This window comes from Penicillium canescens, assembly GCF_028828765.1.
Source record: "Penicillium canescens strain IBT 15451 chromosome Unknown utg000001l_segment0_segment0, whole genome shotgun sequence".
Taxonomy (NCBI): Eukaryota; Fungi; Ascomycota; class Eurotiomycetes; order Eurotiales; family Aspergillaceae; genus Penicillium; species Penicillium canescens.
Genome location: NW_026703963.1, coordinates 162,576 through 186,210, shown reverse-complemented (window position 1 = coordinate 186,210; position 23,635 = coordinate 162,576). Strand labels below are relative to the sequence as shown.

The 23,635-nt window shown below is 50.6% G+C and overlaps 13 protein-coding genes across 13 annotated transcripts; 7 read left to right on the top strand and 6 right to left on the bottom strand.

The window, feature by feature from the left end:
* Positions 1-781: 781 nt before the first annotated feature.
* On the top strand, positions 782-1,537 carry N7446_000060 (uncharacterized protein; the record flags this gene model as incomplete). The annotated part of the gene is made up of 1 exon (XM_058508827.1): positions 782-1,537. One exon carries the CDS (start codon positions 782-784, stop codon positions 1,535-1,537), a length of 756 nt encoding a protein of 251 aa, XP_058377806.1.
* A 148-nt stretch (positions 1,538-1,685) lies between these two features.
* N7446_000059 (uncharacterized protein) lies at positions 1,686-2,210 on the bottom strand (the record flags this gene model as incomplete). The annotated part of the gene is made up of 1 exon (XM_058508826.1): positions 1,686-2,210. The coding sequence occupies one exon, from the start codon at positions 2,208-2,210 to the stop codon at positions 1,686-1,688; it is 525 nt and encodes a 174-aa protein (XP_058377805.1).
* Positions 2,211-2,541: 331 nt separating this feature from the next.
* Positions 2,542-3,573, bottom strand: N7446_000058 (D-2-hydroxyacid dehydrogenase family protein; the record flags this gene model as incomplete). The annotated part of the gene is made up of 1 exon (XM_058508825.1): positions 2,542-3,573. The coding sequence occupies one exon, from the start codon at positions 3,571-3,573 to the stop codon at positions 2,542-2,544; it is 1,032 nt and encodes a 343-aa protein (XP_058377804.1).
* Positions 3,574-3,731: 158 nt separating this feature from the next.
* Positions 3,732-4,503, bottom strand: N7446_000057 (GNAT family N-acetyltransferase). The gene is made up of 2 exons (XM_058508824.1): positions 4,037-4,503; positions 3,732-3,987 (listed from the first exon to the last, which is right to left on the bottom strand). The coding sequence occupies exons 1-2, from the start codon at positions 4,443-4,445 to the stop codon at positions 3,740-3,742; spliced, it is 657 nt and encodes a 218-aa protein (XP_058377803.1). The 5' UTR covers positions 4,446-4,503; the 3' UTR covers positions 3,732-3,739.
* Positions 4,504-5,046: 543 nt separating this feature from the next.
* N7446_000056 (lysozyme) lies at positions 5,047-5,793 on the bottom strand (the record flags this gene model as incomplete). The annotated part of the gene is made up of 2 exons (XM_058508823.1): positions 5,047-5,583; positions 5,635-5,793. 2 exons carry the CDS (start codon positions 5,791-5,793, stop codon positions 5,047-5,049), a joined length of 696 nt encoding a protein of 231 aa, XP_058377802.1.
* A 669-nt stretch (positions 5,794-6,462) lies between these two features.
* N7446_000055 (putative C6 transcription factor) lies at positions 6,463-8,561 on the top strand (the record flags this gene model as incomplete). Its single annotated transcript, XM_058508822.1, has 2 exons — positions 6,463-7,714; positions 7,762-8,561. The coding sequence occupies 2 exons, from the start codon at positions 6,463-6,465 to the stop codon at positions 8,559-8,561; spliced, it is 2,052 nt and encodes a 683-aa protein (XP_058377801.1).
* A 415-nt stretch (positions 8,562-8,976) lies between these two features.
* N7446_000054 (uncharacterized protein) lies at positions 8,977-9,438 on the top strand (the record flags this gene model as incomplete). Its single annotated transcript, XM_058508821.1, has 1 exon — positions 8,977-9,438. One exon carries the CDS (start codon positions 8,977-8,979, stop codon positions 9,436-9,438), a length of 462 nt encoding a protein of 153 aa, XP_058377800.1.
* Positions 9,439-9,625: 187 nt separating this feature from the next.
* Positions 9,626-11,017, top strand: N7446_000053 (putative guanine deaminase; the record flags this gene model as incomplete). Its single annotated transcript, XM_058508820.1, has 1 exon — positions 9,626-11,017. One exon carries the CDS (start codon positions 9,626-9,628, stop codon positions 11,015-11,017), a length of 1,392 nt encoding a protein of 463 aa, XP_058377799.1.
* A 210-nt stretch (positions 11,018-11,227) lies between these two features.
* On the bottom strand, positions 11,228-13,771 carry N7446_000052 (uncharacterized protein; the record flags this gene model as incomplete). Its single annotated transcript, XM_058508819.1, has 6 exons — positions 11,228-11,427; positions 11,488-11,757; positions 11,818-12,032; positions 12,083-13,410; positions 13,458-13,643; positions 13,739-13,771. 6 exons carry the CDS (start codon positions 13,769-13,771, stop codon positions 11,228-11,230), a joined length of 2,232 nt encoding a protein of 743 aa, XP_058377798.1.
* A 425-nt stretch (positions 13,772-14,196) lies between these two features.
* On the top strand, positions 14,197-15,458 carry N7446_000051 (FAD-dependent oxidoreductase). The gene is made up of 3 exons (XM_058508818.1): positions 14,197-14,649; positions 14,698-15,095; positions 15,144-15,458. Exons 1-3 carry the CDS (start codon positions 14,296-14,298, stop codon positions 15,424-15,426), a joined length of 1,035 nt encoding a protein of 344 aa, XP_058377797.1. The 5' UTR covers positions 14,197-14,295; the 3' UTR covers positions 15,427-15,458.
* A 13-nt stretch (positions 15,459-15,471) lies between these two features.
* On the top strand, positions 15,472-18,089 carry fos-1 (sensor histidine kinase/response regulator Fos-1/TcsA). The gene is made up of 2 exons (XM_058508817.1): positions 15,472-15,996; positions 16,045-18,089. The coding sequence occupies exons 1-2, from the start codon at positions 15,863-15,865 to the stop codon at positions 17,939-17,941; spliced, it is 2,031 nt and encodes a 676-aa protein (XP_058377796.1). The 5' UTR covers positions 15,472-15,862; the 3' UTR covers positions 17,942-18,089.
* Positions 18,090-19,749: 1,660 nt separating this feature from the next.
* N7446_000049 (S53 family peptidase) lies at positions 19,750-21,897 on the top strand (the record flags this gene model as incomplete). The annotated part of the gene is made up of 5 exons (XM_058508816.1): positions 19,750-19,955; positions 20,003-20,266; positions 20,328-20,551; positions 20,607-20,727; positions 20,781-21,897. 5 exons carry the CDS (start codon positions 19,750-19,752, stop codon positions 21,895-21,897), a joined length of 1,932 nt encoding a protein of 643 aa, XP_058377795.1.
* A 274-nt stretch (positions 21,898-22,171) lies between these two features.
* N7446_000048 (uncharacterized protein) lies at positions 22,172-22,621 on the bottom strand (the record flags this gene model as incomplete). The annotated part of the gene is made up of 2 exons (XM_058508815.1): positions 22,172-22,378; positions 22,544-22,621. The coding sequence occupies 2 exons, from the start codon at positions 22,619-22,621 to the stop codon at positions 22,172-22,174; spliced, it is 285 nt and encodes a 94-aa protein (XP_058377794.1).
* Between the last annotated feature and the right edge of the window lie 1,014 nt (positions 22,622-23,635).

Sequence of the window (23,635 nt, the reverse complement as noted above, 5' to 3'; positions counted from 1 at the left end):
CCTACAGATCCACGGATATTTAGTGGCTGTACAGGGAAAGTATGGAGATACGAAGCGATATATTTCCTGCGCTTACCACAGGAAATCATAATTGACATGGCCACCGAGATTTGCCAGACTTTTCCATTCGCACTAGGAGAGATCCGTCCATTGGGACGCCCAACTCCTCTTTCGAGTCGTGGACTGACAGACATCAAGGCTGTCCAGGTGCTGTGACCAATATTCAGTGTGAGGCAATGTGGCTATGCCACCGAAGCCCAAGTGGCTCAGCTACGTACAGCCCTCTGCCAGATAGGATCTACACATGGGGTTCGACTAGGAGTGGCCGTGGGCCAGGAAGTCCTTCCTATGGATCGGTCTACTCGCGGGCTTCGAACGTCTGACCTCATTCGTGCTCACGAGACTGAAGATTATGCTTGGTTGCTCTAACTTAATCCTTGTTTCTGTCATGATACCTATATACATTTGCATGCAGTGGCAGCAATCTGTTACCACCGAACCAAATAGGATGGTGCTAGCTTTTGATTAATATAAATGGAATTCACACATTGAATGTAAATCCATAAGTTGAAGTCAGGCTCGTTGAAAACACGGGACTGTCATCCTAAGCCTCAGATGAGCCACGAGGCGAAGCGGATACGAGATGCCAAGCCACGATTCAAGTTCCATGGATCGGCGGTTTTAGGTTGTCCTTCATGCCCGATTAGGCAAGTCTCGTATTGGAAGACACAGAACAAGATATAAAGCGGCGCGAGGTATGAGATGAGAGGGATCAACCATCATGGCTACCACTACCACTACTACCAATCTTGATATCAAGGAGGAGGTTCATTCCTCTGCCTTGTCTGTGGCATCCTGCAGTACTCTATGTACACTCAATGAAAGTACTGCCTTTCAACCATCGCGCATCTTGACTATCAATGCGCAAGGCATTGCAGCCTTCCGTCTTCCACTGCCATCTCGACAGACAGAGATCTTTATCTACAATGCAGACGGCAGCGAAGCCTATGTCTCTACGCGCGACAAACGCTGGTCAGGCAATGCGGTCTTGTCGCACCCGAAGCGCGGAGATCTTATCCGTACGGAGTACTTCTTTGGTCCGAATCGCGATCCCATTTTGCATCTCTTACAGGCTACCGATCACCAATCTGTGACAGTCGTTGGGAAATGGACCTCGCGCGCTGCGCGGTTCGAGATGCCTGGGGGCAAGTGTTTTGAATGGGAATATGCCAAGGAGAAACGACCCGATGGACAGAAAATAAACCTCATTGTTCTCAGAGTGATAGGGGAAAAGAGCGACAGTAAAGAGCAAGATATCCGAATTGCACAGTTAGTCCGCGGGGCAGACTCTCGGACACCAGGCACATCACGATGTACTGCGGGCAATGGCGGAGAATTGCAAATCGACGAAGCAGCTTTGCAGTCACTTGAATTGGACGAGGCACTCGTGGTTGCAACTTGCCTGATGATGCTGAAGAAAGAAATTGACCGACGAAGGATGATCCAGATGGCAGTCATCGGCGGGGCTGCGAGTTGAGCATGTCTGATTGTCTATTTATGAACAACGAGAGCGTCTTTAATTTTTATTTTGTATATTTTCATTATTTACGTGTCATTTGGTATCTATTCTCTCTATCTTTTGTTTTCGGTCTCTATCTCATGTCCTCATTTCAGTAGTGTGCCCTTTAGTTGCCCTTCTCATTGCACAAAGTCGCAATGTGGTCATTAAGCCAGTAGCCATCCAATTCCTTTGGTGACATGGTCTTGGCTCCAGAGATCCAGCCTCTGCAGACTCCATCACCCGCTCCACAGGTGCATTGGAATGGCTGATCCATGTCCCACTCGGTGCTTGGGTAGAAGAAGGTAAGGGCGTCGCCGACCTTCAATGGCCGATCATCCACGACCCGCACCTCCATACGCCCCATATCGAAGTTCAGCGATGGTGCGCAAGAGTGGTTGCAGTAGACCAAGTCGGAATTGAGCTCAATGTGGGTGTCGGGGCCAGTCTGCACGCTGGTGTAGGCTTTTGTGCCGGGAGTGGCCGTAGTGATCTTGGCGAAGACGGCGCCAGCGGGGAGATCAATCAGAGAGTACGCTCCGCTTCCAAAGGCTTTGGTGCTGCGGTCGACACGCAGGCGATCGGGATGGGTCGGAGGAGGGAACCCACTGGCGAGAGTGGGCGCGGGGATAGGGTCTGCGGATGGGGCCATATTGAGGAGTAAGAATGAGAGGGAGGTAGAGAGGGAAAGACAAAGTAGAATGCAAGCAAAGGCAAGAGAAACGAGGTGGCTTTTATTTACATCCCTTGAACCGAGGACATGCGCAGCTCCGAAACCGAGGCAGTATGACGACAAGCCGGAGTCGAAGCCTAAAACGGAACCCCAGTCACTAACGACGCTAAACACACTAAAATCACTCAGGACGTGGGGATATGATCGTCCGATGATCGCATTCTGGTGTCCGGTGAGACATGTAGGATTACATGTGATGCTTCTACTCTATTCTGTACTTCTATATTTACTTATACCTCATTCGTCTCTATTAATTCATCTTGCGTACCAGTTCTTCCCCCTTAAGCCACCTCTCCAGATTCTCAGCTGTTTCCCGATACCAACCTCGCAATAGTTCTTCTTCGCCGTACCCCATGTGGGGCGACAAGACCACCTCACTCCGCCCGTCTTGACCCCACGGAGTTGTTCGCCATGGACTGTCAAGCGGCAATGGCTCCGGGTCAAACACATCAAGTGCCGCGCCACGAATGCGGCCTGCATTCAGGGCCTCGAGGAGGGCAGCCTCATCGATTAAGGGCCCACGTGAAGTGTTGACAATGAACGCAGTGGATCGCATCTTGGCCAACTCGGGAGTACCGACAATGCCGCGGCTTCGATCGGAGAGCACATTGTGCAAGCTCACAACGTCGGCCTGTGCAAAGAATTCCTCTTTGGATGGAGCGACCACAAATGATCCGGCAGGCAGGCCCTGGGCTTGAGCTTGCTCATCGGCCTTTTCTTGGGTCAGATTGGTCGACCAGGCTGACACTTTCATCCCAAAGGCCAACACTGCAATCTTTCCCACCTGGGATCCGAGTTTCCCTAAACCAAGCAGTCCGAGGGTCTTTGCAGACAGATTTAACCCCAGGGAGCCTTGCCATTCACCCCGCTTCACTGCCGCATCGTCGCGTGCCACATTCCGAGCAAGCGCTAGAATCAAGGCCCAGGTATGTTGCACGGTAGAATTGACGCCAGGAGGTCGCCCTTCGGTCCCCGCGACTGGGATATTGGCACGCGCAAATGCTTCGAGATCTAGCGAGAGATTGCGGGTTCCGGTGGTCAGAAGGAGTTTCAAATTCGGCAGCGCGGAGATTGTCTTGGCAGCAAAGGGGGTTCGCTCGCGCATTGCTAAAATCACATCGAAGGGAAGGAGTCGTTGGACGAGAGCATCGTGCTGTCTAGGATCGCGGGGGTCGAGGGTTTCGGGGAAACTGGAGATATCAATGCGCGACTCGAGATGTGCAAAGTAAGCGGGCGCAATGCCCTGATAGTCGTCGAGAATAGCAAACTTGGGTTTCGCCATTGCCAAAGAGAACAAGAAGTGAACAAAAATGAAGAAGCGAATCAAGGAAGAAGTGAAGAGTTGAAGAATAATGCGGGGGTGTGACGTGCGTCGGCACCGGCAATGTATTTACCCATGGATATACAGTAGATGTACGAAGTTGTATATAAACAGAAACCGATCTATATCAATTCGAGGGATCTCTCATCATTAGGTAAAAAGATTCGCTTCTATAGCCCCCGAATGGCCTATAGTCCATGGTCACTTCCTCTAATTGCTTCCATCCATACTTCAGATAAAGAGGGACACCCTCGGGGGTAGCCTCAAGGAAGATGCGAGATTTAGAGGTATCCGCCTTTTCAATTCCCCATTTCAAGATGGCAGACCCAAATCCTCGTCCCTGATATGCCGGTAAAGTTGCTAGTAAGTCAAGTACTGCATGCTTTTTGTTAGACCAGAACCTTCCAATGCGGGGCTAACATACCAATATCATTCTCTGTTGTGTATCGTTTACGGGCATTCTCCAGCATTTGCTTGAAGGCATTATACACCTCTTCTTTCATTGGCCGGGGAGCATATGCCACAGGGTCTTTGGCGAACGCGACAGCCTGTTCACTAAGTGTAGGCACAGTTGGACCGTATCCCAAAGCCTCGGGTATCAGCCACCGGCTATATGCTACCAGCTCGCCGCTGGCCTCGTCGTGGATTTTCAAGACGTGCATATTTGGGTTTGCAAGATGCTTCATGCCGACTTTTGTTTTATATTCCGACATCTGAGGCACGCTGCTTGTTGGAAACACTTCAGCAAATAGATGTCGTCCTAGGAAACTTTCGACATTGATTCGAGCCAAGCCTGGCGCGTCGGCTTCGACAGCATATTGAATGAGGTGCATGATTGAAGGCGAAAGTAGGAAAGAAAGAGGGAAAGAGGAAAGAAAGACAAATAGAAAGGGAAACAGTAGATAGTCGGCGTCCTAAATAAGTAAGAGAAGTTCGGCATGTCGGGAGAGATCCGACGCCCTACAGAATTCGACGCCCTATGGGTCCGACGCCCTGCCGTCTTGCGCCGAAATGTTCGTAGGCTTTCTTCCTAAAGGGTTTACTAATGCTGTAATGAATAAAAGAGATAAATAGAGGCCGTAGACTAATGATATTAGTCTGCGTGAGATACACGGAGGAAGAAAACAAAAAGGATACAGTCACGCCAGCCGCCCCCTAATCAGACCGCCCGAAGTGTTGCGTTGATCTTACCTTATCTAGGGAATCTATATGGTGGGTTCCTCCCTGGAAGCGAGAATCTACAACTTATCGGTGTATAAGGGTTTGAAATTAGTACTTAACTGGATTGACAAGGGCACAGAGAAAACCGACTAAATTCCCATAAAAGTCAGGCAGATGGTACTATTTACATACATGGATGCTCTCCTCCGATGCCCAACTATAACCTACTAACGGAAATAGAATGGTCCACAGACAGCCGAAAACATTCCAACACTAAGCACCCTTGGCGAATGTCTTGAGGGAGGCCTCGCTGCCATTCCACAGGTCCGAATCACCACCATAAGTATACTTGTCCGAGTTCTGCCAGAAGCTCTGATATGGCCAGCCACCGGGGATGGTGCCAACAGAGGTGCTGTACCGAGCCAACACCAAGGGGTAATCCTTGCTGAACGCTGTGCTGCCTCCAGTGCAGGTATTCCACCAGTCTGCGGTCGTGTAGATCATGGGGTAGCGGCCAGTCTTGCTCTTGTAAGTCTCACCAAAATCCTTGATCCAGGCCACCATGGCAGACTCGCTGATCCCATAGCAAGTTGCGCCGGACGGGTTGTATTCAATGTCCAGCATGCCGGGTAGGGTCTTGCCATCGTTGGACCAGCCACCACCATGGGCAAGGAAGTATTCAGCCTGTTTGGCACCAGAGGAGCTATCAGGATGAGCGAAATGATATCCTCCGCGGATCAAGCCAGCGGAGGATGCACCCTGATAGTGACTCGAGAACGTCTTGTCGGTGTATGTGGTGCCCTCGGTCGCCTACGTAGTTAGTATGGTCCAACCTGTAATGATGTTGGAATAAATATTCACCTTGATCATGACGAAGCGCGCACCCGAACTGTATGCACCAGCAAAGTCGACTGTGCCTTGGTAGCTGGAGATATCGAAGCCCTGGACACCGCTAGCGCGCGTCTCGAGAGGAGTGGCACTAGCGGCAGCAAGCAGAAGTGGGAGAGCAGTGATCTTCATGATGAGTGTAGAGGAAGAAGTGAGTGTTGTCAACAGAAAGGAGGAAGCATGTCCCCTCTTTATGCCCCCTGGAATCGAAGCTTCAAGGACAATGTTGCAGTCGCATCGTATCCCAAAATAACAATCTCGGGGATCGTCGTGTAGATAGATACGGGACCCAATTTTCCCCCAGTCAGGAACGAGTGATGCCGATCAGTCCACCTGAGTGTCGAAAGGCCAGCAAAGGAAAAGTCGCTGTTTCAGCAACCGAAAGGCCCTGGGTCGGGGATATACTCCAAAGTGTTGGTTTGGAGAAGCATGTACGTGTATTGTGTCTCTGCGAATGTCTATATATGTCTGTCTCCTGTTGTAGGTATAGGTTCATTGGTATGGAGATCTCGTATAGCCACGGGCTATCAGGGGTGGTTCCTGGCAGATCTCGTATTCGAAATAGATGCCAAGGGGGATATGTAGATCAAGAAACACATGCAGCAGTAATCCCAGCTGAATGGCGCACTCCGTCATGTAAGTTATAAGTTAGTGTAGACGTATGTACATCTACAGTATGTAGCATGCAGCGGATCGGCACTCGGCCCTAAGCGAAATCCGGGCAAAGCTCGCCCCCCGCCACTCCCCAGTCTACACTCGATCACTCGATGGCGACTGCGATGGACTCGAGCCCGTGTCAGCATGGGGAATAAGGATTTCCGCGACCAGCTGGGCAAGTTTCGTCTTGACTCCATCAACACTCTCACCCCTTCGACATGGCAGCCGCAGCCGGTGTACCATGAGCCGGTAGAGTCCTCGCCCTCGCGCAGCAAACGAGTGTCGACCGCCTGTGACTTTTGTCGCAAGAGAAAGAAGAAATGCGATTTTCGATACCCCAATTGCTCCGCCTGCACCCGAGCTGGAGTCCGATGCACCATCCCCCCACCCGGCCCCCAAGTCGCCAGTGCCTCCGTTCCCCGTGATCAGCTCGAGAACCTCCAGAAACGAGTGCGATGGCTAGAAGATATTGTGCGACGCAAGTCAGGTCTTTCTGTGGGGGAACTACCCACAGGGACTGCAGTGGATGGCGACGGAGACCCGGACTGGTGGTATCAAGTGCCCGCTCTGATTGCGACCGGGCATCGTCCGACCTCAATGCCGAGCCCTGCCGGCAGTGGTGGCTCCTCGACTGCAGGTCCATCGGAGGCATCGACCGCAGTGGGCACTGAACTACCGAATGTTGGGGAAATCTTTCGCGATCAGCTGGAGCATCGCCGACCGTCAGTCGCGCGACCTTCTGCCGCGCCACGGGTGATGCGCCTGTCGTCGCTGGAGGAAGCCGAACGGATAGCTGGTCAATATTTCGATAGCATGGGTTACCAATACCCGTTCATGTCTCGCCTCGAGTTCATGGGAAATCTGCGACACATCTATACTGGGGGTGTCCCATCCCCGGAAACGCACAATTCCTACCATATCGTGATGGCCATTTCACTCTTGATAGGATCGGCAGATCCAACACAGGCCGCCGAATTCTACCGTGCCAGTCAGGAAACTCTCCCACTGGCATTGCAGAATGAGGATTTGCCGGCTGTACGAGCACTATTGGGGCTGGCCCTGTATACCATGTTTGCAACAGCAGGGCCTAGTATTTGGCATGTCCTGGGTACCACGATGAGGTTAGCGACTAGTCTCGGTTTACACAAAGCACGATCATACTCCAGTATTGTGGAGGAAGAAATGTCCAAGCGCGCTTTCTGGAGTCTTTATAATCTGGATCGCCTGATTGCTAGCACTTTGGGCCGGCCATTAGGGATTGCCGACGACGATATCAGCGTGGGTCTTTTGCGCGAATTGAATGACGACGGAATTGAGGCGCCTGGCGCGAGTGCGATGACCATTCCGTTGCAGGTAATTCGCCTAAGGCGGATCTTTTCGCGTATCTATCAATATCGTAAGTGGACTCTGTGCCTCATTCTGGTTCTATCTAACGTTTCGTAGTATACAGCAGTCTGCCGCGTCCCTCGCCCCAAGAGGCCGCCGCAACACTCGGTCGATTCCGCCAGGAGGTCGATGATTGGCGCATGGCTGCTCCAGTATATCCATCGGCTCTCCTCTATTCCACCTCGTATTACGATTACCTCTACTACACAACGTTACTTTTGATGTACCGCCCTAGTCCTCGGAATCCAACGCCCGATGCCCTTAGCATTGTCAGCTGCGGTGACTCCAGCGTCCAGGTCATTCGATCTTATTGGGACAGCTATTCAGTTGGCAAGCTCAAATGGATTTGGTTGACGTTAAGTCAAGTCTATTTTGCGGGCATCACCATTCTGTGGTGCCTTGAGCAGAACGCGCGCTCCTTACGTGAGTCGCAACCGGCCCCTTGGAACCCCGACGAACAGACCATGCGTCGTGGAATTCAAGCGGTTGTTGTCCTCTTGGAAGAATTTGGAAAGCGTCGACCCGGGGTGGACAAGTTGGCAGAGACATTCCGACATCAGAGCACGACGATCTTCAGCCAAATGGCCTATCAGCAACAGCAATTAGAGCTGCAGCAGCAACACCACCCTCACCTCCAACCTCCACCTCCACCACCACCTGCACTCATCCCGCCTCAGCCCTCTGTGTCTTTAGCTGCACCACCACCCCCTCCAGTTCCGCTGGCTCCTGTTCTCGACGACGTACTCCTCGTGGATGGCAGCGGGGCTATCCCAATGATCGACCCGCAAATGGCGGACCAACTGTTCTACTCGTACAATTGGTTCCAGGAGGAGATGGCATCTTACTATACCCTTTGAACGCATCTTTTTCTCTGTATTTAGAGCTCTGTTGGAGATAGACGGAGTTTACTATCTTGGCTACGCTTTATTTTCCTGTTAATAGTTTACGAGTCCGTCACATTTGGATAGGACGGTGCTCATCAAATAGAGAAGTTAAACTAGGCGCCGCGACTCCGGCTCTGGAGTTTGTGTATTTTGCTTCTAGATGGATATGTTATGAATATTTACGCAATGAGCTAGACATTTTTGGTTCAAGAGAGCCAGATGCCATTTCTAACTCTCCCTTGTTCAACTCTTGAACTTCCCAAGGCGAGAGTCGAAGACCTGCCGGCCTTTCCCTACTGAAGGTATCCGGCCCAAGCCCTATACACATCCCATCTCCAACCGAGCCTTCAGACAACTAACATGTTTGTCTCGAAAATCCCAGGACTCAATGGCTACTCCAAATACACACATTCACCCGCTCAAGGCCACCATGCCTTCCACCAAAGCGGCCATGCCTGCCGCGGGTCTCAGAGCTCACTATCTGAACTACCTCGAGGAACTCAACTCGCATGCGGACCGAACAGGCTGGCGACCCAATCTTGCGACTTTCATGGCGGATAAAGTGATTTACAACGAGAAAGTCATGACTCGCCACGAGATTGAGACTTTGGTTGCCGATGCAGTCCAAAAGCTCCCCGGATTGGGCTTCGACGCCGTCACCATGGTGATCGATGAGGAATCCTCCCAAGTTGCTTGTCGACTTGAGTTTATCTCGACCCCCAATGTGGATTTTATGGGTGTCCCTGCAGGACAGCGGTTCAAGTTCTACGAATATGTTTTCTATGACTTCATGGATGGCTTGGTTGTCAAAGTGCATCGGGTGTTTTCTGCTTTTGAGCTGCTTGTTTAGCTGTTGGATGATATTGCAAATATGAATAATATGTCGAGTCTCACTGCACATGTATGTATCTCAGTCACTGCAGATGTGATGTATCTAGATGTCAACATAGGCCTGACGTCTGATTATTAATGTCAACCCCTCCTCTGTTGATAAGACATCTCTCTTCACTTGCATTTCTCTCTGTACTTTCTTTATAATGGAGGAACTGGACAAGAAGACTACCCCTGCTTCGGGTTTACCTCTCGCCTTTCACGGCACAGCCATTCATGCCAAGACCCCAGACGAACTCCAGATCTTGGAGGATTGCTTCATTCTCGTGGGCAAAGATGGCAAGATCCAGGCTTTCCAAGCAGGTGTAGAACGTGATCAGATCAACTCGCTTGTCTCAGAGAATGGCTATGCGCCCGACATCTTCCCAGTGAAATATCTCAAGCGCGGGGAGTTTCTGTGTCCTGGTTTCGTTGACACCCACAACCATGCACCTCAGTGGGCACAACGCGGTGTTGGAAGAGGGATCTCGCTGCTTGACTGGTTAAACAAGGTCACATTTACGCACGAGGCGAAGTTTGAAGATCCCGAATATGCCAAACGCACGTATGCCTCTTGCGTTGCGGGGTTCTTGCAGCAGGGAATCACTACAGCATCTTACTACGGTTCCCACCATGGCGAGGCAACTCGGATCCTGGCGGACATCTGCTTTGAAAAAGGCCAACGCGCTTTGGTGGGAAAGTGTAACATGAATCGGAATGCTCCAGACTGGTACAGGGATTCCTCCGTCTCGGAGTCGCTGCGGGAAACACATGAGCTTATCCAGCATGTCCGCCAACTTGACCCAGGATTCCAGCTGGTGAAGCCGATTATTACGCCACGCTTTGCAATATCCTGTGAGCCAGAGTTATTGGATGGGCTGGGTGCCATTGCTCGTGAACATCCCGATTTGCCAATCCAAACCCATTTCAATGAGGCAAAGCAAGAAATCGAATTCACAAATCAGCTCTTCCCTGACTTCCAGACAGAAGCGGATCTCTATCAGAAATTTAATTTGTTGAATGATCGATCCATCCTTGCGCACTGCATTTTCCTGCAAGAAGAGGAAATGCGCCGCATCCAGGAGCTTGGCTGTGGTGTTGCCCATTGCCCAATCGCAAACACTACTATGCAAGAGTTTATGATCGCACCCGTGAGGGAGTACTTGCGTCGCGGTATCAAGGTGGGACTAGGTACGGACAGTGGCGGCGGTTACTCGTCATCGATCCTAGACGCCATGAAGCAGGCCTTTATTGTGTCAAATGCGCAGCAGACGAAGACTGAAGGCCGAGACCCTGCATTGTCTCTGTCGGAGTGCTTTTTCCTTGCCACTCTAGGTGGTGCACAGGTTTGTGGACTCGATGATCGGATTGGAAACTTCGCAGTCGGTAAAGAGTTTGATGCGCTGGAGATTCACACCCTAGATCTTGACCGACCGGGAGTGATGTGTCTGGTGGAAGAGGAGGACACTATTGACGTAATCTTTGAGAAGTTTCTAATGACTGGCGATGATCGGAATATTGCCAGGGTCTATGTGAGTGGCCGCTCGGTTAAGGCTTGATGAGATTATGATTCACATGACATCAAAGACGAAATATGACGATAAGAAGATGGATGCCCAATTTAAGCCAATCCTTAAACAGTATCCTAGACCATCCCGACACTCATATGTGAACGATACTGTAGATGTATATAAAGCTCAAGCGGAGTCACCGATGATTATGTACGCAAGCGCTAATATGGAAAAAGTAAATATAGTACAGAAGTAAGGTCACTCCCACGACCCCCTCGGAGGCCCAAAGTAGCCCTGCACCGGTAGGTTCTTGTAGGGAGTGCCTTGACCGTCCGCTGTGTTCGCAGACACATTGTTGCCCCACCAGCTCAACGAGCCAGCAGGGAGAGTAATGCAGAAGAATATGATCACTGTCGCTACTGCAACGCCGCAGTCTAGCGCGGCAGACAAAACATAATCTGTAGACAATTAGTAAGAGAGCAGCAACAGAAGCTCCATGTGGGATTGTGGATACTCACTGTATTTTGACCACCACGCGGGTCTGCTGCGACGCAGTAGACCGTTGAAGATCATGTTGACAACCCACCAAGAGGAGAAGCTGATACCAGTAGCGGGTGGAACCTGGCTCATGGCGCCAAACGCAACAGGCCAGGAGAGATAGTTGACGGCTCTCCACCGACGACCCAATAGATATGTGATCACCACTGCGGCAGGACCAACAAGGAAAAACCAAAGTAGGTTGCTGTAGATTTGCCCAGAAGAGAACAGTCGACCTGGGCCAATGGCGCCTGTAGATCGGTTAGCGGCCAGTTGTAGGATGAGTTGACAATAAAAGGAATAAAACTCACCCCAAATAAGCGAGGAAGAGTATGTGACTCTCCCATGGGGACATGTGAAATTTCCCTCTGCATCAGACGTGCAGACGCCCTTGATTCGGGTGATCATGAACACTGTCACTCCACACTGAACGATAGCCCCAACCAGCGTGGCAAGGCCTTGAGCAACGAACAGGGTCCGCGGTGCGATGTGCATATAATGAGCCAGCTTCATATCCGCAACAAATCTAGTTGCGATGTTAATTCGTGTGCTTGTGCTTCGGAGAAGATCACTTACTCAAGTCCTTGCTCGACAGCAACATAGCCATAGAATTTGAACGCCATGTTGGCTACTGGCCGCCCGAGAAAGGCATACCCACCAATGAATTCGGTGAGTAAGTTCAGCTGGTTACTGCTGATGTTTGTCACGGCTTTAATGATGCCCACTGGGATTATGTAGACCATGGGCATCACGAAAGCCACCAACACACCCCAAGCCGGTAGCCCGGTGTGCCATACCTCATTGGTAACAATGCTCAGCGCAAACATTAGGACTGTAATTGCGACAAACCACCACCAGGGCACATGGCGATAGACAGACATCAGTCGACCATGGACATCTTGCTTGCTCGTACCCTTCCATTGCTGCCACAAGTCCTTGCCATGGTACAGTCCAACGTGAAAGAAGATACCAGTCAGATTAGCAAAGGCAACACCAAACGTGATTGCATAGCCAGCCGGTAGGAACATGGGCGAGTAGTCCCGATAGGCAGTTTGGTTGACTTGGCCGGCCGCGTTCATGATGCGGCTAGTGTTGTAGGTACTTCCAGTGTTGTCAAAAGTGTTGGAATTGAGGAGCGGCAGATACGCGGAATACCACGTGTTAGTGTAGTAGACAAGGGGGCAAACAAGCCAGAAGAAGAGCGCAAATGATCCCATGACATTAAGACCAGCCCAGAAAGGAACCAGTAAAGGACTTTGGTTGGCGTAGACTACTTGGGCCCAGTCAAAGGTTAACATCGACATGCCCAGTCCTGTCGTTTGTCCAAAAAGCTGATTGACCACCACATTGGACGGCACAATCCAACAAATAAAGTTGAAGGTACTGAGACCCGTGAAGAGATAGCCTGGCGCGAGATACCAGATGCCACCAGCGACGAATACATAAAGGAAGAAGCGGAGACGTGTAATTCGCCAGCCGTCTGCGACGGCATTCACACGAGAGTGTAGAGTAGTCAGAAGCGCAGCATTTGACAGGACCTGCGGCCACAGCATTGCTGCTGGTCCAACAAGCCAGCGCGAGGCCATGCCGGCCAAGCCGAAGCCGAACAATTGCGTAGTGATACACAGCAAGATTTCAAAGCCGCCCTGCGACGGCATATTATAAAATTTAACCAGTGCTTCAATGATCTGAGTTGCAGCAGCAGAGCCAATAGAAACATTGGCCATGATGGTGATCAAGGCATGTTCCTTGATATTGAAGTGCCGATCAGGATTCAGCATTCCAAGGGGTATGCATTTCGCCCAGGCGCATCCCACAGGGAAGGCCAGCAGTTGGGCAACTAAAGCACTGATGGTCACACTAGGCTGTCGCAAGCTGAACAATTGATTCAATCCACTGCCGATCTGCTGCCGTTAGCTTCTTGTCACTTCTCCGGTCGCATCAGACATACAATAGTGAATATGAGGCCAATGGTCCACATGCGGACCGTATTTACAGGCAGTGTCAGGTCATTGACTGGCTGAATGACAGCCCGCACCTCTGGAAATGGCGAGTCATCGGCCTCGTAAGGTAGGATCTTCTCGGCATCCCGATCGTGCAGAATGGCGATGTCATCGCGGACATGATCCGGAGAATGCTAGTGAACCAGTCAGAAACTCCACTCAAGCCCAGATGTTTCAATCCAATCGCCTCCAGCCAAACGGTCTCGATCGTAGTGGGCTGAGCACCCACCGAGGAATTTCGCCGATATTTCTCAGTCTCCATCGCGAACCCGGTCCACCCCGGGCAACCCAATTCCCCGGGTCACGGAATGTTCAGAATGAACCCTTTTAGTGATATGAGTCGGCTTGAGCCGAGTGTTGAATCGCGATAGGCAGTTTTAGGCAATTTTAGGCACTCTGGGGCTGCGTGGATAGTCTCCAGTTGCAGGGATGTGTGACAAGCGCAGACTCTGACGGCAGGGAACAGCCAATAAGCGGAGGCATTTACAACGTAAAACACATCCCAGGCCGAAATTGATACCAGCCAAGTCTTTCTAGTTCGAGCCCCAGACGAGAGAGAGATGGTATTGGGCCAAGAGACATGCAGAGGAGAGGAGAATTGCGGTGCTGTCGGCAGAGGCCGTTGACCCACTTAATAATTGCCAGAGTAAGATAGCTTCACATACGGTAAACGGGCGAGAGGACCTTCAAAGGAGACTCTCTCTGCTATATAGTACGGAGTATGCCGTATTGCCCCTCGCGTCTTTATCTGGGGAGGACTACAGTCTTCTCCTATATCATTCCACTATGGGGAATGAACTGCCCTTCTCTCAGCGGCCGGTGATTATCCTCGGTGCCGGAATCATTGGTTGTGCAACTGCTCGACAACTATTACAGAATGGCTTTCCAGTGGTGCTGGTGGCTGAATATCTCCCCGGAGATCAGAATATCTACTATGCATCGGCCTGGGCTGGTGCTGCGTGGCATGCCGCTGGCGGCATCACTCCTGATCAACGGTACCTGCAAGCTGTCACCCATCGTATACTTTTGAAGATGGCAGAGGATCCCGACTCCGGCGTGAGCATTGTTGGTGCTCGCGAGTATCTTGAACAGCAACCGGCCCCTGACTCGGCGATATGGGGCAAGACGGTGGTCTCCAAAGTACTATGCTACTCGGATCATTGATGGACTACACTAATACCTGTCTAGTTTCGTGAGATGAATCCTGGGGAATACCCATCCCACTTCAACTGTGCCTGGTCCTATGAGACCCTGGTCACAGATCCCACCCGACATATGCCTTACTTGGGGAGACAGGTCACATCACTAGGGGGTCGATTTATTCGCAAACGGGTCGAGTCTCTCCAAGAATTATATGAATTGTTCCCCGAGTCTCGGGTCTTTATCAATGCAAGTGGCCTAGGAAGCAAAACCCTGACGGATGTGCAAGACGACCGTTGTTTCCCAGAACGAGGACAAAATGTGTTTTTGGCCACCGATCAGTGCAATACGCTCTACTTCCGGAATGGCAAAGAATACACCTACGTGATCCCCCGGCCACTGTCCAAAGGGGTAGTTCTAGGTGGTGTGAAACAGCAAGATGACCTGTATACATCTCCCAGCCCATCTATGATTCCCAGCTAACACCATTCCAGTTCTCCCGAGGTCGATATGGACATTGCTCGCGATGAAATTGCCCGCGCACATCTCTTAGCACCGGAGATCGTCCCCAAACACCCTGCTTCAGAGGCCGTGAGCCATATCATTGGCATCCGGCCCTCGCGAAGGGGAGGCTTCCGCCTGGACTCGGAGCGAAAAGATCACCGAGTAGTGCTATCGGCATACGGGTTTGGGGGAGGCGGATATGCGTTCTCTTATGGAATCGCAGATGCAGTGGTGAAGATGGTGGAGAAGGTCGAGCGCGACAATGTGATATAAGCTTATAGATATAGAAGGCGTAACAAAAGTACATACTAGTAAGGAGTCATTACGTCGTAGGCGTATTTTAGTCTTTCCACATTTATTCCCCATTCCTATATCCCTCATTCTTATATTTCTATATTCTTATATTCCTCATTCCTATATTCCTATATTCCCATATTCTGTTTATATTCTATTCATTTTCTCTGTTCTGTTCTTCCTTCGTTTGTTCGTTTTCCCTCACATTTTTCAACTCCACCCTTTTCCCCGCCGGGGGTCATTCCCGTCCACTCAACCTTGTCCGTCTGCCATACCAGGAACTAGTCAATTCCCGTCCCTTATGGGTCTTGCATCTCGATCTTTTGATCTTTAATCTTTTATCTTTAATCTTTGATCTTTTATCTTTGATCTTTGACACAACTCATCTTCACTCGATGATCATCCGGGCCCCGTTATGCTTCCAGTGGATCAGATGCTCCACCTCCGTATTGACTGCCCGGTTAACAATGTCACGATGATCACTCCTCCGGATGAGGATGAGAACAAACTTGAAGATACGTCGTTGAGCGACATCTACCGGTTAACTCCGTACGTGTCTTCCTCTCCTCTCCCTTGCCCTCTTACTGACCCTTCCAGGAAACCCACGCTCGTCCTCGATCACTCACTGCGCATTGTCCAAGTCTCCAACAGCCATGTGGCCGCCTTCAGGTGGTCACGAGATGAACTACTGACCACCAGTGTCTACGACCTCCCTCCGTCCATTGTTCCTTCCCCGAACGTCGCCTCCCTCAGTGGTGCCATCAGCACTGCCCTATCCACCCGGGAGGTGCAGGTGATCGAGAGTGTCCAGGTGGACGGCGCCTATTACTCGCTGAGCGTGATGCCCATCTTTCGGAATGACGCCCTCCTCTATGTCCTGCTGGAAGCCCAGAGGACGAAACGCGAACCGATCAATTTGATGAGCGAACAGACCTACCTAAACGAAACCTACAAGATCCTGGTTGACACGGTGAAGGAGTATGCCATTTTTATGCTGGACACACGGGGCCACATTGCGACCTGGAACTCAGGCGCTGCGATCCTCAAGGGATACTCGTCCACGGAGATTATCGGTCGGCATTTCTCCGTTTTCTACGGTCGCGACGATCGCGAGATCGACAAACCCGCCCGCGAGCTGGAGGTCTGTATCCAAGAAGGAAAGGTCGAGGATGAAGGCTGGCGCTACCGCAAGGATGGCACCCGATTCTGGGCCAATGTGATGATCACCCCCATCTATCAAAATGGCAGCCATATAGGCTTCGTCAAGGTGACTCGCGATCTGACCGAGCGCCGGGCAGCCGAGTCGCGCTTGATTGACGCCTTTGAAGAATCCGCGAGACTTAAGTCCGACTTTCTGGCGAACATGTCGCACGAACTGCGAACGCCCATGAATGGCATGTTTTTGGCCCTAACCATGCTGATAAGGACCGAGTTGAATGACGAGCAGCGGGAATATGCATCCATCCTGGAAGATTCCACCTCTATTCTGCTCCAGGTCATCAATGACGTGCTGGACTACTCCAAATTGTCATCGGGATCTTTCCCCTTGAATGCTGATGTACTGGATGTCCCAACCGTGATCAATGCAGTCGTGCGTAATTGCCGACCGACCCTAAAGCCCGGAGTGAAGCTTCAGACGACCATTGAACCAGACTTCCCTTTGAACGTCAAAGGCGACCCGCTCCGATTTCGCCAAGTTCTACAGAATCTGGTCAGCAACGCAGTCAAATTTACCGAAAATGGCCACGTACAGATCAACGCCACATATGCCGTCGACGACAAAGACCCCAATCTGTATGTGGTTTCCACTGAAGTGGTGGACTCTGGCATCGGTGTCCCCGAGTCTGCCGTGGGCACCCTCTTCACCCCATTTACGCGGTTCGCAGACACGGCCACCAAAAGATACCAAGGCACCGGTCTTGGACTCTCGATTTGCAAGAGTTTGGCTGAATTGATGGATGGAGCCGTTGGGTTCCATGCCAATCCAGATGGACCCGGCAGTGTCTTCTGGATGACAGCCAGAATGGCTCGTGTGGATCTTCCAGTCGCGCACGCAAAGAAGAAGCTCGCTCCCGCGATACCGGTGGCCCTTGACCACTCCGCCGCGCTACAAGAAGTCGCGCCGTATAATCACATCCTCTTAGTTGAGGATAACAAGGTCAATCAAACTATCATGCTGAAACTTCTCGGTAGCCTCGGGTTTGAGCGCGTCGATGCGGCTTGGGATGGCGCAGAAGCGGTGCGCCTGGTTAAACAAAAGCCTTTGAGCTACAATGTGATCCTGATGGATATTAACATGCCTGTCATGGATGGCTTGACGGCCACAGAGCTCATTCGGCAGATGAAGGTCGACGTCCCTATCATCGCTCTCACGGGCAATGCCTTGAAGGGAGATGCCGAAACATATCTGGCTAGGGGAATGACCGACTACATTGCCAAGCCACTGCACAGACAGCAGTTGGTGGATTTATTGTGGAAATGGTGCGGGCCCTGAACGTTACCCTACCAAAGGGGATTCCACCCCTGAACATCACACCAATTCGTTCTGTCGCCTCTCGGTAGCAATTTGGACGCAGCAGTTGAAACACACTTTTTGCGGCGCCCTGAAAGCGACAGACTTAGAGCAACGACTGAGCAATGGGCATCCCGTGACTGACTTCAGTTCCACGCTGTCCAAAACGCCTGCCCTGACTTCCGAGATTTTGAACGAAAGTCCAGCCAATAGGCATTCAAAATGCTCTCAGTTCACCTAGAGCTCTCACGGTTTCTGACATTGAGACTAGTCAATGCCTAATCACCTGCATACCAACAACAAACGCCATCAGCCGAAACAATACGTTCCGTTCCGGCGCACATCATACGCCCAAGGACGAGCATGGAAGTATTGACTATTATGCTCACATGGATGCCTGTAAAAGGCACATGCACGTTGTGTTAACAGTGCAACCATGTTGGCTTGGTTTCCTGTATCAACTGGCTCTTTAATACCATGTTCTGAGATCATCTATCTGCGGCGTCTTGGCTGCATAGTGGATGGCGGACGTTACAACGGTCTTTGTCCTGTAGTATGTGGGGTCTGCATATCCCCAGTGTAGCCATTTCCTGTAAGGCAGTAAATTGCAGAGCTCGCCGGAGCTACATATATTTGGCAATATTAACAACAATAGTCCAGTCCTAGAAGTTCAAGATCAATTCTGGCCACGAAATCGGGCCTCTTTCACTCGACACTTCCCCTCTTCAGCTCGCTTGGTCCCCCAAACGCCATGGTGAATGGAGAAGGATTCGGACCCTCTTTCCCTGGAGATTCCGGGACTGCGGGGGATTCAGGGGTGGAATCAGGATCGTCGGCCTCACTTCGGCATCAAATCACATCAACCGCTCCCTGTTTAAGATTTGACGGATTGCTTTTCAAAGACCAACTTCGCTTCTTTCGAATGGACTCCCATGGCGATCAGCTGCTCTTATTCAAACCATTGGCCCCTTTGATCACAGTCCAATATCTACCGAGGTTATGATTATGCATGGACTGTTGATTCCATTCATATCACATGGGACCATCGTCACTCGTTATTCCGAGCAGTTCGTCAGGTTGGCGCGATTGTGTGCCATCGGAGGTTTCAACTAACGAGCACAAAGGTCATTATCAGGCCACTTGGAAGTGCATCCTTCCCACCTCGCGCAGGCCGATCTATCGAGTATGCGATTGCGATTTCCCCATTCCTTAAAAGTCGCCGAAGAAAGCAACCCTTAGAGGAGAGATATACTCTCCGTATCGATAACCTTCACATGGGCTCGCGTGACCTCCAATATCTTCCCCTCTTAACCTTCCGAGGAGCTTTGATTTGAGTTCTTCTGAGCAATAATGCCTAGGTACTTAGGACAAACCTGCGGCGCCTGCCGGTTATCAGGCCAAAGTTAATGTAGCGTCCAGCATAAGCTTTATCATACCCCGTCTTCTTTCCCTTCGGGGCCTTAGCATCGGCGATCGACTGGAGTCTTGCCTGATGAGTGATGCCAATCCACCGAATCAGTGGCGCTTGGCCCTGAAGGCCCAATCCAGGCCCGTGTTCAACGTCTATCAGGGATCCACCACGAGGCGCAAGACCATGGCGGCACCGGTTTAGGTTGACTGTCTGCTACTGTCCATGGGATGGGTGCGCTATGTGCAAAAGATATTCACGGAGCTAGTTCAGAGAACGATCCTACCTAGTGTGGGTGGCCATATAAAGCTCATTGTGTCGCATAGTGTTTACTTCAATCTCTACTTGTTCATGACCTGACTGGTAAACGCAACTCAAAATCATGAAGTCCTCCATTCTGCTCATGGGTCTGGCGGCTGTCAGTAGCTTAGCTGCACCCACCCAACATTATGAGCTGCATGAGCGCCGTGATTTCATTCCAAACACTTGGATGGAAGGCAAGAAGCTCGACGGCAAAGTCTCCCTCCCTGTACGGATCGGCTTGACGCAGTCTAACCTTGACTACGGTCATGAGCTACTCATGGATTTGTATGTTGCTCACCCATCCTCTATGAGCGTCCAACTAACCCACGTAGATCGAACCCACTCTCGAGCCGCTATGGACAGCATCTTTCTAGCGAAGAGGTGCACGACCTCTTTGCCCCTGCCCAGAAAAGCGTGGATGATGTGCGTTCCTGGTTGGAGTCGGCTGGTATCGCGAAAGATCGCATAACCCAGTCAGTCAATAAGCAATGGATTCAATTTGATGCGGATGCAGAGGAGTTGGAGAAGCTGCTGCACACGAAGTATTACGTCTATTCTCATTCCGAAACGGGCCGTTCACATGTGGCGTGTCGCGAGTAAGGATTTCATTCCTCAACTTATAAACATGAACATGCCCTGGCTGACTGGTGGTTTCAGATATCATGTCCCAAGCTCTGTGCGTGAGCATGTTGACTACATCACTCCAGGAATCGGTCTGCGGGAGGTGACCGGTGTTCGAAAACCGACCAGTTCGCTCCAGAAACGGTTCTCGAACGGACAGCCCCCTGTTCTTGAGCCAATACTCCTACCAGTGGAGGAACTCCTAGCCAATATCGCGGGATTTTGCTCCATCGCTGTTACCCCCAATGCATCCAGCGTTCGTGACATTCAGCAAATCCTGCCTTTTATGTATTAGATATGCTAACAGAAGGACAGAAATGTACAACATCAGCCAGGGAACTTCAGCGACAAAGGGCAATGAACTGGGAATCTTTGAGGGAATTGGGGACGTCTACGCTCAAGAAGATCTCGACTTGTTCTTCTCGACGTTGTACTCGTATGCCAACACTTATCCTGGTTGATCACATCGTTAGGCTAACTTGCTACCAGGAAAATCCCCACCGGCACACACCCGACTCTCAAAGCAGTCGATGGTGCCCAGGCTCCTACATCTCTTATCAATGCTGGGCCTGAATCTGATCTGGATTTCCAGATCTCCTATCCGATTATCTGGCCGCAGAACTCTATTCTGTTTCAAAGCGATGATATGGTTTATGAGAACTCCTACACATTCAGGGGATTCTTGAATACCTTTTTGGATGCTATTGATGGATCATACTGCAGCGAAATCTCGCCATTGGATCCTCCATACCCCAACCCGCAAGAGGGCGGTTACAAGGGCTCCCTGCAGTGTGGCGTGTATGACCCGCCCAAGGTCGTGTCAATTTCATACGGCTCTGCTGAGGCAGATCTCCCCATTTCCTACCAGCGGCGACAATGTGCCGAGTTCATGAAGCTGGGCACCATGGGTGTCTCGGTAGTGGTCGCCTCGGGTGACTCAGGTGTGGCCGGACGTGGAGGTGATCCTACTCCCAGTAATTGTCTTGGTACCCAGGGCAAGATCTTCGCTCCCGATTTCCCCGCCTCATGTCCTTACTTAACAGCTGTTGGAGCCACCATCATCCCATTGGGTGCATCGCCCGAGGATCATACAGAGGAGGCTGTGACCAGTTTCCCGTCGGGCGGTGGTTTCAGCAACATCTACAAGGCGCCGGATTATCAGGCGCAGGCAGTTGCCGACTACTTTGCAAAGGCCAAGCCCTCATATCCCTACTATGAAAGCGTGGATAACAGCAGCTTTGGTGCCAATGGTGGAGTTTACAACAGGATCGGTCGTGGATATCCAGATGTGGCTGCCATTGGGGACAAGGTCGTCATCTACAACCGAGGTCTGCCTACCTCGATTGGTGGCACATCTGCCTCTGCACCTGTATTCGCTTCGATCCTCACTCGCATTAATGAGGAGCGATTAGCCGCTGGAAAATCTACCGTCGGATTCGTCAACCCGGTCTTGTACGCGCACCCGGAAGCATTCTTCGACGTAACCAAAGGTTCAAATGCTGGTTGCGGTACCGATGGCTTCTCTGCGGCTGAAGGATGGGACCCGGTGACAGGACTGGGTACACCGAACTATCCTGCTCTTCTTGATGTCTTTATGAAACAGTAGCCTTGTTCTGTCGTGGATCCTCTAGTTACGTGCTGTGGTCCTTTTATGAAGTCTTAATGTGATTCCATGCATTGATCAAAGCTTGGGATAAGGAAGTGCTAAGTAAATCATATATACGCTATATCAAAGTCTACCTTAGGGCAACATTTAGACTGGGCACTGTCAAGGAAGACGCAGGCGAGATCTCATATTGGCCAGAAATAATGACCAGTTGACTTACTCAACCGCACTTCGACCTCGTGTGTAAGCCTTACTAGAATAACTCAGTCGCAAACTACCCAGTGTTTGATCCATCAAACAAATTTAACCTAGTACGCGAGACGTCTTCAAACCTAGACTGGACGACTGTCTCGATCTCATCAGCAACAACAATTTTACCATCCTTCCAGGCTTGCACAAGCCGCTCTTGCACCCCGATGGCTTTGTGAATGTGATCAAATACGATGAGTACAAGAATCTCGACTCGGTTAGATACATTTTCCTGCAAACCGTAAGAAATGGATTGTAACTTGGAGATAACATGGGTGAACTGATATAAAAGTTCTTCGAAGGGACTGGATCAGAGTCTTTGTTATAGTTGGATATTGTTCCATTGTCTAGATGTCAATCAACCGAGATGGACTGGAAGGGCGCATTGTAGGCTTACCAGGCAGCGATTCGACCATATTGTTTCATCGACAGTAGCATCAGATCGAGAATGCGACCTCCAAAAGTTATCTGACATTGTTAATGAAGGACATTCCTAGAAGAGAATGATATTCACCACAGTACACTTCTACAAGCCCTCGGTCACTGCGAAGGAATTCAGACATATTTACTTCAAAGGGTATTAGAAATGAAGATGATAACTTGGGCAATTAATCTGGATACATGGTATAATACATCTCTACACTCATGATGCATATGTGCTGCCTTCGTATATCTGGCTATGATATATACAGTAGTGGCTGAGAACCCAAGCTAACGTACATAGCAAGCAGGGAGTCCTGTGACTCTCTTCACCAAGCGTTGGGCATACATTTTGCACACATGTAGCACTGTGGAGAGGCAAAGCAGCCAATGAGTTATAATGTTAGAAGCAATGATCATCATGCAAGGAGCGGGGTTGTTCACAGGCAATTGACAAGCGGGATTTGTAGATTGGCCAGAGTTATACGCAGATGTGAAAAGAGAATTGCAAAATTGATTTCAAATTTCATATCTGGTCAGTGTTGGAGTCATTTTCTATACTCCAACCTTGATACAACAGAGCATCTCATCTATGGCTCGGCATCGTCTCTCGGCCCAACACCGGAGCGATCGCACCGACGAAGCCGGAGTTGGTCCGAGCCCCGCCCCGCCAATGAAAGGATTGAAGTTATTCCGAATTGAGTGCCCGATACAGCACTGTCGGTAAATAACTTATAAGGATTGAGAGAGTTGAGAGAAGGAAAAAGGGATTCCACCATCGACGGTGGATGTGACGTCATGTTTGAGACGGGGAAGCTCCGACCAGGTGGGACCTATACAACTAGGGTAGTACTGGCAGTTTATATGTAATGTATATTCTATGAGGGAACAAAAAGGCATAGAGTCTGAAGAGCAGACTGTAACACTATGCTACTCCAGTTACCCCGAGTCTCGGTGGAGTCTGCTCCGAGAAGACGCGTGGGATGTTTCTATGAACCCCGCCGGGATCTGGGCTATTAAGATTGGCATCTCCCCCAACTTTCTCTTTTTCCTCTCAACTCTATCTATT